We start from the raw sequence: 17,299 nt of genomic DNA, 5'->3' as shown, positions 1-17,299 counted from the left end.
CCTAACGACATTTTTAGTACTTCTACCTCCTAGTTCGTTATGTAGTGTCTGGGATCTTAAAAGCTTACAAGTGGCCATCCAAAGCACAACAGTTAGTCTCTATTAGCCTGGAACAACAGAGGAAGGAGGAGAGTCAGAAATAGGAGGAGGATGTGGAATGTGTGGCTGATTGCCTCCATGGACAACTGCCTTCTTCACCATGAGACCAGAAGAATTGGGTAGTACCTGGCTACTATTACTGAATATTTGGATCAGAGATTCTATAGAAGAATCCTGATCAAAAGGGGGAAAATGCAGAACAGAATTTCAGATTTTCACGGAGCCTAGATTTTCTGGATCCATTGGGGCTGAGTGGGTCCTTGAAACTATTGACCTGAGATAATCTTTAAAACTTAAACCAAAAATATCCCCTGAAGTCTCCTTAAAACCAAACAGTAGGTTAGCTTAACTAGTAAAAAATGTCTGCCTCGAGCATTATGCTCTTTTAAGAACTGTCTGTATAGGTTCAAAGTGACAACAGCAACTTGAAAGATTAGATAGGAACCTGAGGGGCATGAGTTTATGTTAATGGGGGAGGAACAATTTGGAAAAGGAGGGTGAGAACGGTTTCACAACTTCAGTGTGATCAGTGTCACAGAGTTGTACGTGTAGAAGTGGCTGAATTAGTATGTTGTGTATATTCTCAACCATCACATCAAAATAATAATAATAAAAAAAGATATATACCTGTGGCTAGCATAATAAGCAAATATAAGGTACTCATATTTTATTTTTTTATCTTGTCTGAAGCTCCTTTTCAAAGTCTCGTTCTAGAGGTTCCCGTTTAGTGTGTCAGCTTTTAAATGACATTTATGAGACCCTTCTCTGTATAATATTAGATGAAAATAACATAGGATTAGAATAGTAATTTATATGCTATATACCTTATAACATACAGGACTACAATAGCAGTAGTAGTCTTTTGTGAATTATTAGCTTATGGTTATAAGGCTATGTAGAAATGACGTCAAATGTTTTTAATGGTTATTATTTTTTTTCTTTCAGATACAGAAGCTTACAGTGAGTTTTATCCTGTGCCACCTCCCTACAGTGTTGCTACCTCTCTTCCCACATATGATGAGGCTGAGAAGGCTAAAGCTGCTGCAATGGCAGCTGCAGCAGCAGAAACATCTCAAAGAGTAAGGAAATTCAGCTCCTTTTGAGAATCATTATTTTTATCAATTAATATATTCTACATTACATTAGTAATAAGGAGCCCTGGTGGTACAGTGCTTAAGTGCTTGGCTGCTAACTGAAAATCAGCAGTTTGAACCCACCAGCTGCTCTACGGGAGAAAGATGTGTCCGTCTGCTTCTACAAAGATTTACAGCCTTGGAAACCCTACCAGGCAGTTCTAGTCTGTCTTAGAGTTGCCGTGAGTTGGAATTCGACTCCACAGCAATGGGTAACATTTAGTGATATAAAACGCAGTTCTCTCTGTGTGTAAAAGTGTATGTGTCTGTATAGATTTTTTTAGTATACATACATGCTTAATGTATGTATTCAGTTTTGGTGAGATCAGTACTCTCACAGTTAAACTCCCCTTCTTCGTTCCTTGACCTCCGTATTTCTGTTGATCTTCACCTCCGCCTCATTTCAGCTTTTGGTCACCCTAGACTTTATTGTTACCACCGCCTAAATGTTGATTTCAGGCGTGTCACTCTGACCACCACCTGCTGTCCTTGTAACTCACTCACTAGTTAACACTACCTTAACAGTTCTCCTCCATCTGAACCTCAAGTCCACTGACCTCTTCACTGTCCATGTTTTCATTTTCCTCCTTATATAGTTGAGATTCTGTGGTCTGTCACTACAGTCATAAATTGTCTTATTTTTGTATTCATGTTTTATATATTAGCGTAAACAATTTGGTGACTCTGAATGAATTCAAGGTAGGCTAAAAAGCACAGAGTAGTAAAGTAATGCTGTTGCAAGGCTTTCAAATTATTTTTGTCAGTTCACTTTTTTTAACATATCTTGCCCTGGAATTTTGGAGTGATGGTTAAGGATCCCACTTGCCATTTCTCCCTTATTTTCTTAGTAACGAAGTCAGTGATACACACGTATGTTATTTTCATTCTGGTAAAAGGAGTGGCTATCTCAGCTGTGGAAGGAGCCCTGGTGGCACAATGGTTAAGTGTTTGGCTGCTAACCGAAAGATTGGCAGTTCGAACCCACCCGCTGGCACCATGGGAGAAGGACCTGTTGATCTGATCCTGTAGAGATTACAGCCTAGAAAACCCTACGGGGCAGTTCTTCTCTGTCACATGGAGTCATTATGAGTCAAAACTGACTTGATGGCAGCTAACAACAACATCTCACCAGTGGAGAATCAATGAAATGTGTATTCTCAGTCAAGTAAAAGGGAAAAATTGTTCACGTTTCAGTATGGCTGTGCAAAAACAGCTTGGGAGATGTGTCTCACCTCCTCCACCCCCACAAGGAGGAAGTAGAACCAAGATCAACAGCCCCAGCCTGATTCCTATGAGGTGTAGAGGTCAGATATGCCTCCTCTCTCCTCCATCTTTACCGATTCTGACACCAAGTGTCCCTCCCACAGCACCTCTACTGGGTTTGATAATTCATTGCAATGGCCACACAGAACTCACAGACCATACTCACAATCGTGGGGTTTATTAGGGAATTATATTCTTGCCATCATATTGACAGTGTTTTTGTTTTGTTCATACTGTGCTTTAATGTTTATCTCTTGAATTAATTTAAAATTCTATAAAATTTTAGTATGTTTTTAATCATTGGCAGTCATTAAATTTACCATATGAAGTTTGCCTAGGATACATGATTGCAGTAGAATATTGTTTTGAAAGTCTTTCTCTTCAGGGAAACCAACTTACTTAGTGAAACTACCATGATTGTGGGGAAAGAACTTGAGTGTCCTGCATTCAGATCCTGCCTTTACCTTATTAGTTATTTGATCTTGAGCAGGATGCTTAGCTTCTCTGAACTGCTTCTCTGAACCTCTGTTTATACTAACTCAAAATTGAAACATTAACTCAACTGAGATGATGTATTTGTAACATGGAGGTAACACATATAGGTAAATCAGATCATGTCACTAAACAAAGCCCTCTAAGACCACTCATTTCACTCTTAAGTAAAATCCAAAGTTTTTCAGTCCACCTCTCTAACCTCATCTCTTTTTGCACTTTCTCTCGTTCACTCTGGTCCAGCCGTAGTAACTTTTTTTGCTGTTTCGCTAACACAGCAGGTATGATCCTATCTTAGGACCTTGGCACTGAGTTATTCATCTGCCTGCAACAAGTTTCTACTAGATATCTGGATAGCGAAACTGTCCCCTCAGCGAGGCATATCTGACCACTCTATTTAAAATTGCACCTTACCCCCACAGCATTTGCAAACATCCTTTTCTTATTCTTTTGTTTTTGTACAGTACTACCTTTTAATAATTGTATGAATAACTTACTTAACATGACTCTGTTTAGTGTTTGGCTACCATCACTTAAAATATTGGCTCCAGAAAAGCGAGCATCTTTGTGTACAGTGATGCCGCCTAAAGGCCAGGACTCAGTGTCTTTCATAGAATGAGTATTCAGTGAATACTTGTTGAATATTGGAGAATCAGTGATAACAGGTTTTGATTATATTTTCAGAGAAGTTCTTTACATTTGTAAGTAAATACAGTAATATGTTAATATTGTACGTGAAAGTATTATACTGTTCAAACAATTTTCACTTATGTATTTTGGAGATTTTTTCATATTAGAATTTAAGAACTTTTTTGTTCTTTTTGGTTTATGTGTTTTTAAAGTTTTATACTGTTTTTTGAATTTTATTGCATAGTTACGCAATAATTTATTCCATCAGTCTGTCAAGAATTGTGAATGGTCTGAGGTTTTACCCTACCTGCAAGCTAACTGATAAGTCTGCCACAGTTGCATGGATGCTGGCAGGAGATGAGACTGCTGGATCAGAGACAAAAAACTTTATTACTCAAAGCAAAAGCCAGAGTTTTTTGAATTTTCTTATACTTTAGTTCCCTAAGCTCCATTTCCCCCAGGGCGATATAAAGAGGCCCACGTGATACCTCTCCATGTGCTGGGTTTTGTTATATAGGAGAAGAGCTCTGAGCTTAGGGAAGCTAAATCTTCTTTAATGATATAAAAAAATAAATAAATAAAATAAAATAAATTAAAAAAATTTATTTATTTTTTTAATTATGCCTATGCCTTTGCTCTGGGGGGAGATATTGTCTTTCTCTTCCAGTGCTATTTGCTTTATAAACATCTTGAAAAGACAACCCAGAACAGAGGCAGTCAGTCACTTTCTCTACATGTAAGGCACGCAGAAACATAAGAGACCCGTGGAGAATCATCCCCTGACACAGCTCACAGTTGATGGGCATTTAGATTGTGTCTAATCGTTTACCGTTACTGATATTGCTGCAATGAATTATCTTTAATAAATCATTTCTTATAAGTGGGAACATAGGCATGTATCTATAGAATATATTTTAAGAACTGGAATTGCTGGGTGAAAGGGTGTGTACGTTTTTAATTTTTGATAAATATTGCCAAATTACCAACCATAGAGGTTGTACCAATCTGTAGTCCTGCATTGATGTAGCAAAGATGCTGTTTGTCCATTTGACTACTGCAGCAGTGTCAAAACTCGTTCTTGCTACCATGTTCGTATTCTGTTTTATTCACCTTTGTCTTTTTTGTGTTTACCTTTAAAGTTACTCTTTTCAAGGGTGTTCATAAAAAAGTAATGATTGGTAATGTCTGTTGAGTACTTCTATGCATCATACCCTGTACCTCTTACAATGTCATTTTGTCTTTACAACAAATGAAGCATATTAGATTTTATTTTGTTTAAGTTCTTGTCCATACCTTTAAGATGATGAAGTTGCAATATTTTAGTGAGCTTTGCTGGTGTGTTTCACAGATTCAGGAGGAAGAGTGTCCACCAAGAGATGACTTCAGCGATGCAGACCAGCTTAGAGTGGGTAATGATGGCATCTTCATGCTGGCGTTTTTCAGTAAGTGATCTTTCCTTTCCACATTTTGTTTGTGTTTTTTTTTTTGGCAAGTATTGACTGTTTGTGTGTTTAAAACAACATAGCGAAGAAAAGCAAATATTGTTAGTTTTTGTCTACCTTGTTTTAAAATGTAAATTGCTCCTGATACAGTGAATACTAAGTATGGTCACACGTAGAATACAAATCCCAGAGTTTATTAAACACTGGGTAACTGTGTATTCAGTCATTATGCTAGATGCTGGCAGTATAAAATATATTTAAACTAAATGTGAGTTTATATGGGAAATGCCATAATACTGATGCCCTTTCCATTCTGTAGGGGCATATAGAAAGAGCATCCTTAAGCTATGGGAGGGGCTAGGAAAGGAATAATCTGGGCAATAATGTGACCTTTGCAACACAAAGGTCTGAAAGTTTAAGTATTATTTGTGGGGAATGGTGACTTAAATTTTTTAACATCGTAAATTCTTAACATTTGACTTATAAAGTCAAATTTAAGCTTCCTGAGAGAAAACTATATTAAAAAAAAAAAAATTTTTTTTATTTTTTATTTTTTATTATAGTCTTCATTATTTCAATTCTTAACACCGGTGTTGGTACATAGTAAACTTATTAAACAATATTAACACACCTGTAAACTCTTTAAATTGCTAAAACAGTGGAAACCTAATATTCATATAAGTAAATTCTTGGTTTAGACTGTGATGATATAGTTAATTTCTGCCCTCAACCTGGTTAAATGATCAAGCTTTCATACCTTGAGTATAATGCTTACTCAGTTCTTTTACATTATAAGGTTTATCTTGATAATAAACTCAGGAATAGGTATTTAAAATGTCACATTCAGCTTTAAAAATGAAAAGTACATACTCCCTGAGTTACTTTGGAGTCTGAAAATTCACTCATCGTTTTCCTCCATTTTGTAATTGTTTCTTGCTTCCTATGCTCCTGTTTCATCTGCTGAAGACCAAGTAGAGAGCTACACAGAAATGGAGGGTATTTTTTCTCTTCGATTTACTAGATTGTATTCAGGTTGTCTACCAGCTATGCAAAATCTAAATCTTCAGGTTTCAGTTATAATTTTTAGTTAGATATGTTAGGTAGCATGAATAGGGAAATTAATTCTTTGGCTGCAAGTCACTGTTGTTTTATACTGTTGGGCTATCAGTTGTTTTAGGTCAGCTGATAACCCTTTATATTTTCACAAGCTTCCTATACATTTTGTTGAAAAAGAGAGTAGCTTAAACATAAATTCTTTTTATAGTTAGGTCTTTTAAGAAATCTTAATTAGAAAAGAAAAAATTTAAATTTATTGGAGTATTTGTAGCACAAACACCTGTTTCTCAGAAATAAAAAATGTTTGGCACCATTTAATTATTTGAGTCAGGGCTTTTTATTTCTCTATTTCTGTATTTCATTTAATGCCAGTATCTTTTCTTTAATCTTTATTTTTCAGATTTGAAAACATTTCACTGATGTGACAATGTTGGTAACCTAGACACTTTTAAGACTTTATTTTTGGCCAATGGTGGTGTATTAATTAATAATTGTTGTTGTTGTTAGGTGCCACTGAGTTCAATCCGACTCACAGCAACCCTTTAGGACAGAGAACTGCCCCATAGGGTTTCCAGGGAGTGGCTGGTGGATTTGAACTGCTAATCTTTTGGTTAGCAGCCAAGCTCTTAATCACTGTGCCACCAGGGCTCCAATTAATAACATTAGCAATGTATAAGTTCTTGGACTTGTACTAAATTACGTTTCTACAGCTTATGTTTTTATTCCCATTATACAAATGTTGCACCAATATTAAAAAAAACCAATAAACCAAACCCGTTGTCAAGTTGATTCAGACTCATAGCGACCCTATAAGACAGAGTATTATGAGCATAAAATTACAAGTTATTTTTCACCTTCACTTCCTGATATATATATATATATATATATATTTTTTTTTTTTTTTCTGGTAGGCTGTGATAGCCAGTGTTTGAGCTTGTTTGCGTTGATAAACATAATTTGTAATCACTATCTACCATCTAGTGGCTGCTCTACAAATTGCAGCTTACTGTGTTTTCCATGCTTAAACTATCTAGTAGCGGTTGTGCATAAAAGGTCTAGAAATAGACTTTCTTCAGTGTGGTGTCTAACAAGCATTTCAGGTCATATAGTGGTTTCTAACAAGCATTTCAGGTCATATAGATTGTAATAAATAAAATTACAATAAATATCTCCTAAGGTTGTTTCCATTAAAACATTTCACTTGTTTAATTCTTGCTTTTCTATTTTCAACTTCTGCGATTCAGTCTCTTAGCATACATAACCCTAAACAACGTTTGCAGCTAAATCTGGTAATTTTTTTCTCAGAAAATATAAAGAAAAAAAAATCTAGGTATCAGCTGACCATGTTTTTACTTCCCATAATCCCTTAAATTGTCACCACAAAATGCCTTATAAATATCTGACATGCATGTCTGATTTAATTTCCACGAAATATTCTAAGAGAATGGAGTAGAAGCCAGTTACTCGTCAGTTAATTAAAAATCAGAAATAAGACTTGGTCCATTGGTTAATTGATAGTCTATGGAAATAACCTTGAACTAGTACTTTAAAAATGTAATGGGTTCTATTCAGAAAATGTTTTCTCTGAGCTTTTGTACCTTTTTGTACCTTTTGTACCAATCGCAGCCTGCTGTGATGATAATGATGGCTTGTATTGTTCCCATTTTAGACTTGAGGGAAACATAATTAGAGAGACATTAAGTTATTTGTACAGAATTTAAAAAGAAGTCTGCGTATTTTAATGTGAATTCTAATTTCTAATTTTTTTTTTTTGCTAATCTGCTCAATCTTTTCCTAATTGTAGGAATTTAATTGATTTTTTTAAATGATGATTCTCTATTTCCCTTGTCCATTCTACATTTATTAATTGGATTTTTTTCTGAAAGGAAGATTGTTACTTCTCTGTCTATTTATATCAGCATGGACTTATGGATATTTTATTCTTTGGATTATAGTCCAGTACTGTCATTATTTTATTGGTCAGGTTGTTCCAACTTTGGCCGTTGGGAGCTCTTTCAGTTTGACTCCTGTATATTTTCGATATGCCCTCCCCCATTTTTCCCTTCTGTTTTTTCCCAGCCCTTTCTCATTTTCTGGCACCACAGATGCTCCAAGCTCATATTTTCCCTGCTCCAGCTCTGGAATCAGCCAATTCTTCAAGAGCCCAGATTCTTTTGCTGGAGAATGGTATTTAGAAATGAAGATCTGGGTGTAAGGGTATGCTCATTGCTATTGGGGTATCACTGGCCTAGCTCCTCTCAGTGGATAGAACTAGGACATATGTATACATACCAACTTAGGTAAACATAACTTGTATTCATGTTTCTGTGTATCTGTATCTGTATGTTTACATACACACACACACACACACGCGCACACACACACACACACACAGTGCTATTAAGTGAAGGTGGTGAAAATGTTCTTTCTCCAGCCTAGTCTAGAAACTCATTTTTAGCTATAATAAAGTAATGTGATTGGTAGCCTTCTTTCAACTGTCCTAATCTGTCTGAACCGGCCTGGTTTGCTTTCTCGACAAAGAAGGGCATTCTGAAGGTGTGCGGAGAAGCGTGACGGGAGCAGCACTAAGCGTTCTGTATCAACTTTTCTGAATTAATTGCCCCGATTCCATGTAGTTCGTACCCCCGCATCTTACTTTTCTGAAGGAATGTAGGTTCTGTACGCCTCTTGTTTCCTGTGGTTCCATCTTAGGCTTCACAATGTGAGGAATAGCTGCCCCACAGCCGTTTTGCCCAAGAGGAGCCTGTGGCGAAAGTGGCCTGTGATTGGCTCCTAACCTAAAGGTTGGCACTTCGAGCTCACCCTATGGCACTGTGGAAGTAAAGGCCTGGCTTTCTGCTTCTCTAAAGATTGCTGCAAGAAAACCCCATGGAGTAGTTCTGTTCTGTAACACGTGAGGTCGCCATGAGTTGGGGGCTGACTCAGTGGTAGCTAACAGCAGCACTTGTGCCCTAGGTTTCCAGGGGAATGTATCAAGAATGAAGTAAAGCTGAAAGAAAAGTGATCTTGTCTTCTTTGCAAGCATGTATATGTTTATATGCCTCTTCTACACATTTCTTTGATGGAGTTTTACACCCTTAAGATTTGATGGAGTTTTACACCCTTAAGGTTTGATGGAGTTTTATACCCATAAGGCTTAGTGTGTACATTTATTAAATTCTCTCAACTCTGACATGTCATAGAGGATCCAGAATTGAATGTATCTGTCCTTTCTGTACCTTAAAAATCTATTCAGCTTTATTTTCTATCTTTTTGGCAAAAGACATAGAAAGTGGACCTCTCTGTGCTCCACTTGCCAGTCACCACTTCATTTTCTTAGGGCTTAAACCAATTAAAGATGGTTAAATTATTTCACATGAGCACAGCTTATAAGGCTACAGGTGCCATTTTTGTTCTTTCAGGTCTTATTCTTTTTTTCTTCATTAACTTTTATTGAGCTTCAAGTGAACATTTACAAATCAAGTCAGTCTGTCACATATAAGTTAATATACATCTTACTCCTTACTCCCACTTGCTTTCCCCCTAATGAGTCAGCCCTTCCAGTCTCTCCTTTCGTGAAAACTTTGTCAGGTCTTATTCTTGGTGTGACTGCAATGATGTATATAATAGATATTAGTAAGTCTGATAATGAAGAGATTGAAAAATGTTTTTGCATTGTTTTCCCCCAAAGCTAAATGCATATATACTCGAAGATAAAAGTACACTTTGGAGTATTTTTCTGTCTTGGATTCTCTCCATCAGTGCTTCCTAATATTTTAAAAACAGGACATGCTTAGGATATGAGCAAATGTTTACAGCACACTGGGGTAAAGGAAAAGGTGTTCAGGGCTGGTGGCAGTCTGTGCTCTGCCCCACATCCACCCGCCTCTCATGAGGGCTGAGGAAAGAAATAGCTCAGCAGATCGCTAACATGTGTGGCACATCTGTGGGAAATCTCCACCACTCTTTGTTAAAGAAAATTCTTTCAATAGGTGTAAACTTACTTTTGATTGTCTGGATGGCATGTTTTCCCCCACAGGTAATAGAGATTAACCAATTAAATATAGAACAGATACACAGGGTCAGAGGATGGGCTTTGAACAGGATAAAATAGAGCTGTAGAGGTTTTTTAAATTATTATTTTGATAATATTGGTATTTTAGACACATTTTTAAATAGAGCACTCTGATTATAACCTAAGGTCCTCCATTAGAATGCAGTCAGCCACAAGTAATAGAAAACCTTTATTCAGCTGCTTTAAACACTTAGGAGATTATCTCTCATCACGTGAAGTTCATGGAAGAGCAAGCTTCAGGTAGAGAGAGCATCAGTGCCTTTCTTCATTCTCCCTCACCTGGAGTGCTGGTTTCTTCCTGAGTCTGGTAGCTAGGGTGGTCCTTGGGTAGCATGAATGGTTTGTGCTAGACTACTAACCTAAAGGCTGGTGGTTCAAATGCACCAAGCAGTGCTGTGGAAGAAAGACCTGGCAGTCTGCTTCCATAAAGATTATAGCCAAAAAAACCACATAGAGCAGTTCTACTCTGTAACACATGAAGTCCCCATGAGTTGGAATCGACTTGATGGCAATGGGTTTGTTTTGGTTTGCTCTTCTTTTGCTTTTCTGGTAGCTGGATACCTGCAGCAGTTCCAGGTATTATGTTTAAACATGATGACATGCAGCAGAAGATAAGGGCCATTTCTTCTTTTGTCTTTAAAAAAAACTTTTAAACATATATAAAATAGACAGTAATATAGTGAACCTGCATGTATCCATCACTCAGCTTCAACAGGGATCAGTCACTTTAGTGCCATCTGCAGTCCCATCTTCCCTCCCCTGGCTGTGTTTTGAAGATCCAAGGAATGTTAAATCCTAAAAAACAAGAAACAACTCACTGGCATGGAGTTTAGGCGATCTGCGCTAGTCCTAGAAACACTCAGGACTCCCCTTCTGGAGCAAAGTATGGGGATCAGCCTTCTCTGAAATGAGTGACTTCGTAGAGGAGACTGGGTTAGGGAGGGGAAAAACAAGAATTTTTGTTAGGTGGGAAGAAGAAGCAATGAATAGTGTCTGTTCTGGGACCCATAGCTTTATTTTATAATTCATTTGGCTCATCTCTAATAGTGCTTTTTTTTTTTTTTTTAAGCCAATTTGTTCGGGTGATTGCTTAGGCTAGGTTTCTTGAGTGGAATCACATGGGAGCTACGTTGTGTTGTGGTTCTTATTAGCTGGTTTAAAATGCAGATTGGCCCATTGGTGATAAGCTTTAAGAAATTTATTCAGATTAATCAAATTGACAAGAAACTAAGTTACCCATTCGTTGATTTATAGTAAATAATACACTTGTAAAAAGTAAGGTACAGTCTGCAAAGAAGGCTTAAATGGGTTATGGAGTTACAAGAAAGGTAACCTGTTTGCAGTGAGCAATGAAGTATCGCTAATATTACATCTATGTTAATTTGTTCCCAAAGGGTGGTCATTAAAAGGACTTTCTGTTGCTTTTAGTGGCATTTATTTTCAACTGGCTTGGATTTTGTTTATCCTTCTGTATAACCAATACCATAGCTGGAAGGTATGGTGCTATCTGTGGATTTGGTCTTTCATTGATCAAATGGATCCTTATTGTCAGGGTAAGTACCACTATGGCCTAAATTGCTTTTATTTCTAAAATTAAAATTTACAAGTTTTTCTGTGTGATTTATAAGTGTTAATTTTATGCATATCAATTCAATTATTTCAGGTCTTATTCTTCCTGCTTAATTATCATTGTGATCTCCGTGGTGTGAACATTTTATAACTTTATTGTATGAGAGGTTCTGTACTAGAGTGGAAAGAACTTTGCCATCAGAAAAACTTGATTTGAATCTCATCTTTTTTATATCTTTGTTCTACCTTTAATTGTTCTGAGCATCAGTTTCTTCATGGGGAGGTAATGTGCTGATAATAGCTACCTTTCAGGATTTTTGTAATGTATGGAAATAATATAATTAAAATCCTTAGTCCACTTGCTGCACAAATATAGATGCTCAGTAAATCATAGCTACTACTACTGTCATATAGTGCAGGCATGCCTAACATCAGTTAAACATTTCTATTGTTTAGTAAAATTATCATGAAGCTAAAAAAACTCACTTCAAAAAATTAAACAGTGAGTGCTCAAGAGTACAGTATGGGGAGATTCCAATTTACGCACATCTGACTCCGCCTTTTATTACAAAGCTCCAGGCAATAAATTCCTCCTGGAGTTTAGTGCTTGAGAGAAAGGCTTTTCTCCTAAGAGTATGGGGTTTCCTTTCATTAGATAACAAGTAATTTATAAATCATACTGCTGCTATTCTCTTTAGTCAGAGACTCTGAACTTACATTTAAGGCTTTTATGTTTTTATTGTTTTCATTAAATTCATATGTGTTTTATTAAGAACTGAAATTCTTGTTGAAAGTAAACAGGATGTAACTAATTTATGTTCATTTAATGTCAGTGAATCTATTTTCCATAGTTTGATTTCTGCAACCTGTGATTGGTTTACTTATTTTTTTTTAAAAAAAAAAAAAGGGCAACAACTTGGCTCAGTCCTATGATTTTTAATATTTTAAAATATTTTGATAACTCATTACTGAATTTTTATGTAGTGAGTCTTTCCCTTTGATGTCAAGGTGAAGGTAGTAGTCTTCCCTTGGGAGTAAATAAGGAGTAGCTTTATGGTAAATATTTTTCATGAAGAATGACTCTGTTCTTGATCTTATGGTTGCCTCCTACTGGTTAACATGCACAGAAACTTAAGAATGTTTTGCTCTGATTCTTTATAATTTTGTTCTTGTACCTCCAAAACTTCTGCAATGATTTGACCTATATGAAAATCTTTTATTTCTAACTATTAAGTACTTGATTAAAAAGTAGCTCAGTCCTACTTTACAATTTTTTTCCAATTTTTAAGTTCTCCCTTCATCTTACATATTTTAAAGGTGTAGGAGCATGTGGATTTTACATCTTTAGTAGTACTTTGAAATTTTAAAAGTAATTTCTAAAACGTGAAGCTGAGGATTTTATTTTAGATCATGGTTCATTTACTAATTGAAAATACTTCCTGGGAAAATGCTTAAGAGGCTTTAAAAAAGTGATTTAGATAATCTTTAGTGGATATGCTTCCACGATGGTGATGTTTCTTACAATTTGTAAGCATTTTTATTATTTCCAGTGCTATAGGATTTTTAAGCCTTTATGGAAATTAGCAGTGGATAATTGGAAATAATTGTTAGAATAAAGTTAGAGATAAAGATACTTATAATATCAGATTTGAGAGCAAAGCTTAATTCTGCAGTTAGCAAATCATTTTCAGTTAAATCAGATTCATGACTGGTAAACTAATTTTTAATAGCTTTAGAGTGGGTTATATTAGGCCCTTTTAAAAACAGTACAACCAAATGAAACCCAAGTATCTTAAAAAACAATTATTTGGGGGCAATGTTTAAGTACTAAGGGAGGAATTACCTGAAGTAAACTCTGAAGAAAATTAGATTGGTATTTTTCACTTTTGAAGTTAATGAAGCATGATGGCTAGAGTCTAGTCAAGGAAAAGATACCTGTATCCGCCTGCCAGCATCAAACCCTGCCTTCCAGCTGCCTGTTGATATTCCCACATCACAGAGAATGTAGAACTGTCTACCATGGCTACTCACAGGAACTGTTGAAATGCTACTTCAAGGTTCATTTAGCTGTTCTCAGCTCACTGTTGGGAACTGAATGCTGGAACATCTAGTGTGAAAATAAAAAGACTCTAATGAGTTGGGGGTCTTTATATGCCTAGTATTTTTGGTAGTGATTAACAGTAGGGGGTGTACAGAAGGTCAAAAGCCCTTCTTTTCAGAGGTCAGCAGAACATCCCCATCTGATAAGATTAAACTAATGTGGCTTTTGGTGTTAATATCTAAAGCAGCGTGTTGCTGTAGTATGTTTGGGATAGTAGCTGTGGCTTTGAGAGGTTATGAAAAAAGGGACTGATGTGAACTCTTTTATGGAAGAATGTTCGATTCAGATATATAGTATTTACCGTTCTTGTAAGCAGTTTGAAATTGCTTGTTTCTAAAATATTTTGTATGACAATTGGTTTGCTAGTGTATAAACTTTTTTTCCTCAAATAACTATATGTATATTGTTATTTTTTATATTTTTATAAGGTTTTTTTTTTTCTTCTTCTGTTTTTTCCTTTATGCTGTTTTAAAGCGTTAAAGATTATTTGGGATAAGTCATTCTCAAACCAGGGCTAACCTGTGATTTTCAAATTTAGGTACAGAAATAACACATATATTTATGTTCATTTCATAGTTTTCTGATTATTTTACTGGATATTTCAATGGGCAGTATTGGCTTTGGTGGATATTTCTTGTACTTGGTAAGTTTATTCCTAATGCATTTAGGTTTGTTTAGTTTGCATTTAATATGTTTAACATTAATATTTACTAAAATTGTAAGACATCAATAAATTGCAGCTTTGGTAGAAATAATTTTCCTTCTTTAAAATTCTCATATCCAAACACTTATACCTCAGATATTTAGTAATTCTAGATAGGACTCCAGGGTTCTTATATTTAAAATCCAGAGACTGTCAATTTAAAGAATCAGAGGTTGAATGATAATTGAATACTGTAACATTTGAAAACTCTAATATGATTAAAAAGTAATTGTCTTCAGCATTTATCTTAGAAAATATATTGCATAATTTCTTTTAATGAACTTAAGGAATGCTGAGAGTATGATCGTCTGGGTGTTTTATCCATTTTCTTATTTTTGGATCATGGAAACAGCCTTTATGCCTTTGAAATATGCCCTGTATTAATCAAGTACTAAGCCAGGCATAAAGAAAGGCTTCATGCTTAATGATCACAGTACATTTGTTGAGTTGTCTTCTTAAAAGGTATGTCTTTTTATTCGTATTGATGAATTTTATGGATTTCTAATTTTGGTCCCTTGTGTTTTTCATGTTAGGTGTGTGATAATTAAATTAATTTTAAAATCACTTTATACTTTTAATCCACATTTCAAATACATTTACTGACATGAAAGCATACTTCTATTTCTACTTAGGTTTTAAAGCCCACATTTCTCTAGTGAAATAACTGCACCAAAAAAATAGTGTCATTTCAGTAGGTGGCACTCTTCTCTTTGAGTTTTTACTTAGTTGTGCCACTGAGTCTTTAGGAACTTTTGAGAAGCAAGTGCTCGGTGGTCAAGTAAGGTCACTGAAGATCCTGGATTCTTTCTCTAATAGTTATGGTGATATTTTCCTAGTTCTGTGGCCTTGTTGCAGAGTCAGTAAAGGGGTTTGGCCAGTTTTATATTGTTCAGTGCATTCCGATGCATAAACTTTGTGTTCTTTAATGAGTTTCCTACCTAAAAGTGAAAAGAATGTATGAAGCCTATTAACACATTAAGGTAGTGTGTTTGCTTTTCATATATAAGTTAAGGGATTAGAGCAGTCTTAGGAAGACAGCGGTGGGGCAGACATATCAGAGCCATAATCTAGCATTTATTTGAGGGATATAAAATGTGAAAATTTAACCATAATGAAAATGCTGTCTTCACATATTCAGGTAGTCCCCAATTTATGACGTATTTGAGTTGTGATGAACTGCACTTATGACTGTTCTTTTTTTTTTCCCCTTGTGGATCTTATTGTTATGTTGCAGCGTGTAATTTGGTGATGTTAACATTCTCAGATGCCCACTCACAGATGTTCAGTTTTATGATTTACTGTCAAAACACTGCCAGATTTATAGATACTGATAATAAAAGGCAATAATAATGAAAACTAAAAAAAATAAAAATTTAAAAATGAGTTATTTGTCAGAACGGACTTACAGTGGAGTCATTGGAACTTCGGAACCCTGTCATAAGGTGGGGACGACCTGTACTGAAAAGAATGCTGAGCACATTGTACAAGGCTGAGAAATAGTAGCTGCTGAATGACTGGTTTCTAGGTAATCTGAATTGGCTTATTTTAGAGGATGCCTAAGCGGAACAACATGTGTCTTAGAAACAGCAGCTTCATAGATGAAAGGAGGCCTCACAAATAATTTTGGTTTACACTTTTCAGTAATACTTTACATTTGTATAGCAATACCATTATCTTTGAAGGGCATCTGGAAGGGCATGAGAATGGAATGTAGAGAGTGGGAGTCACAAACGGAAGGAGTTAGGTTATGGAAGCAGATGGGAGGGGGGTTAGCTTAAATTTATCCCACTTGTTTAAGTCATTACTTGTGTATCTTTTTTATCTTACCACCCTGATTTAGTCCAACCGTCTTTTTTTTTAAGTGCTTCAGTTACCGTCTTGGAATTGGGATACAAGTTTTGTTTGGGACTCTGCATTTAAATGGACAAACAGTATTCCTCCTGGAGGAAGGTTACAAATATACATATCTTCTGTTTCTGTTGTCGCCCCCAACCATTTTCTGGTTAAAATTCTACTGGAGTTGTTAATAAATGTTTCCCTTGGAATTGTATTCTTAAATATTGAAAAAGTGGCAATGCTTTTATACTTAAGTAGTATTTTTATCTGAAAATTTGATTGCGGCATTTCACAGTTTTATTAATTGTTAAAGAAACCTGTGGTATAAATAAAAAAAAAATATATAAATAGATAACATTTAAAAATACCATTTTACAGAGGAGAAAATTGAGATAGATAGATGTATCCCAAATCACCTAAAAAATCAGTCACGAGAGTGCTGCCTCTTAAGCCTTCTTTCATGTCTCTTATCTTAATTTTTATTATAAAGTTTTTACTGAAAATAAGAAAAAATATTTACACCATGCGTGTATCTTCAAATACTTATTTCTCAGATGACAGACGTTGTGAGACAAACTTACCGGTTTTATCCCACCATTGTTAGCAGCTATACGTACATATTCTTTCTTGAATACTTTATGTAAGTAAATAGACCTTAGTTTGCTCAGTATGTATTAATTGAAAAGTTTGGTGTAAAATTGGATTTTTATGAGTTCAATCAGTTTAAAAGCATTGGGTAACTTTGCTATTAAAAGAAATCATTTAATAATTTTTTTTTTTTAATTTTGAATTTTCATAGCTGGATTTGGTTTACCTTAATGCAGATACAGTTAGGGTTAACAAATAGAAATATTTTTTGGGTAGAAGTCAAATTTTATTATATTTCCTTATGGAATTATA

At 35.4% G+C, this 17,299-nt stretch overlaps 1 protein-coding gene across 1 annotated transcript in view; it reads left to right on the top strand.

The window, feature by feature from the left end:
* The window catches only part of NDFIP2 (Nedd4 family interacting protein 2), a 52,098-nt gene that overhangs the window by 28,017 nt on the left and 6,782 nt on the right, over positions 1-17,299 (top strand). The window contains exons 3-6 of the mRNA XM_003409344.4: positions 1,045-1,178; positions 4,966-5,059; positions 11,619-11,743; positions 14,437-14,503. Of these exons, the coding sequence (XP_003409392.2) occupies positions 1,045-1,178; positions 4,966-5,059; positions 11,619-11,743; positions 14,437-14,503 (420 nt within the window). The remainder of the gene's footprint in view (positions 1-1,044; positions 1,179-4,965; positions 5,060-11,618; positions 11,744-14,436; positions 14,504-17,299) is intronic.

This window comes from Loxodonta africana, chromosome 17 (assembly GCF_030014295.1).
Source record: "Loxodonta africana isolate mLoxAfr1 chromosome 17, mLoxAfr1.hap2, whole genome shotgun sequence".
Taxonomy (NCBI): Eukaryota; Metazoa; Chordata; class Mammalia; order Proboscidea; family Elephantidae; genus Loxodonta; species Loxodonta africana.
The sequence above is the reverse complement of the archived record's forward strand: the minus strand, read 5'-3'. Positions and strand labels throughout refer to the sequence as shown.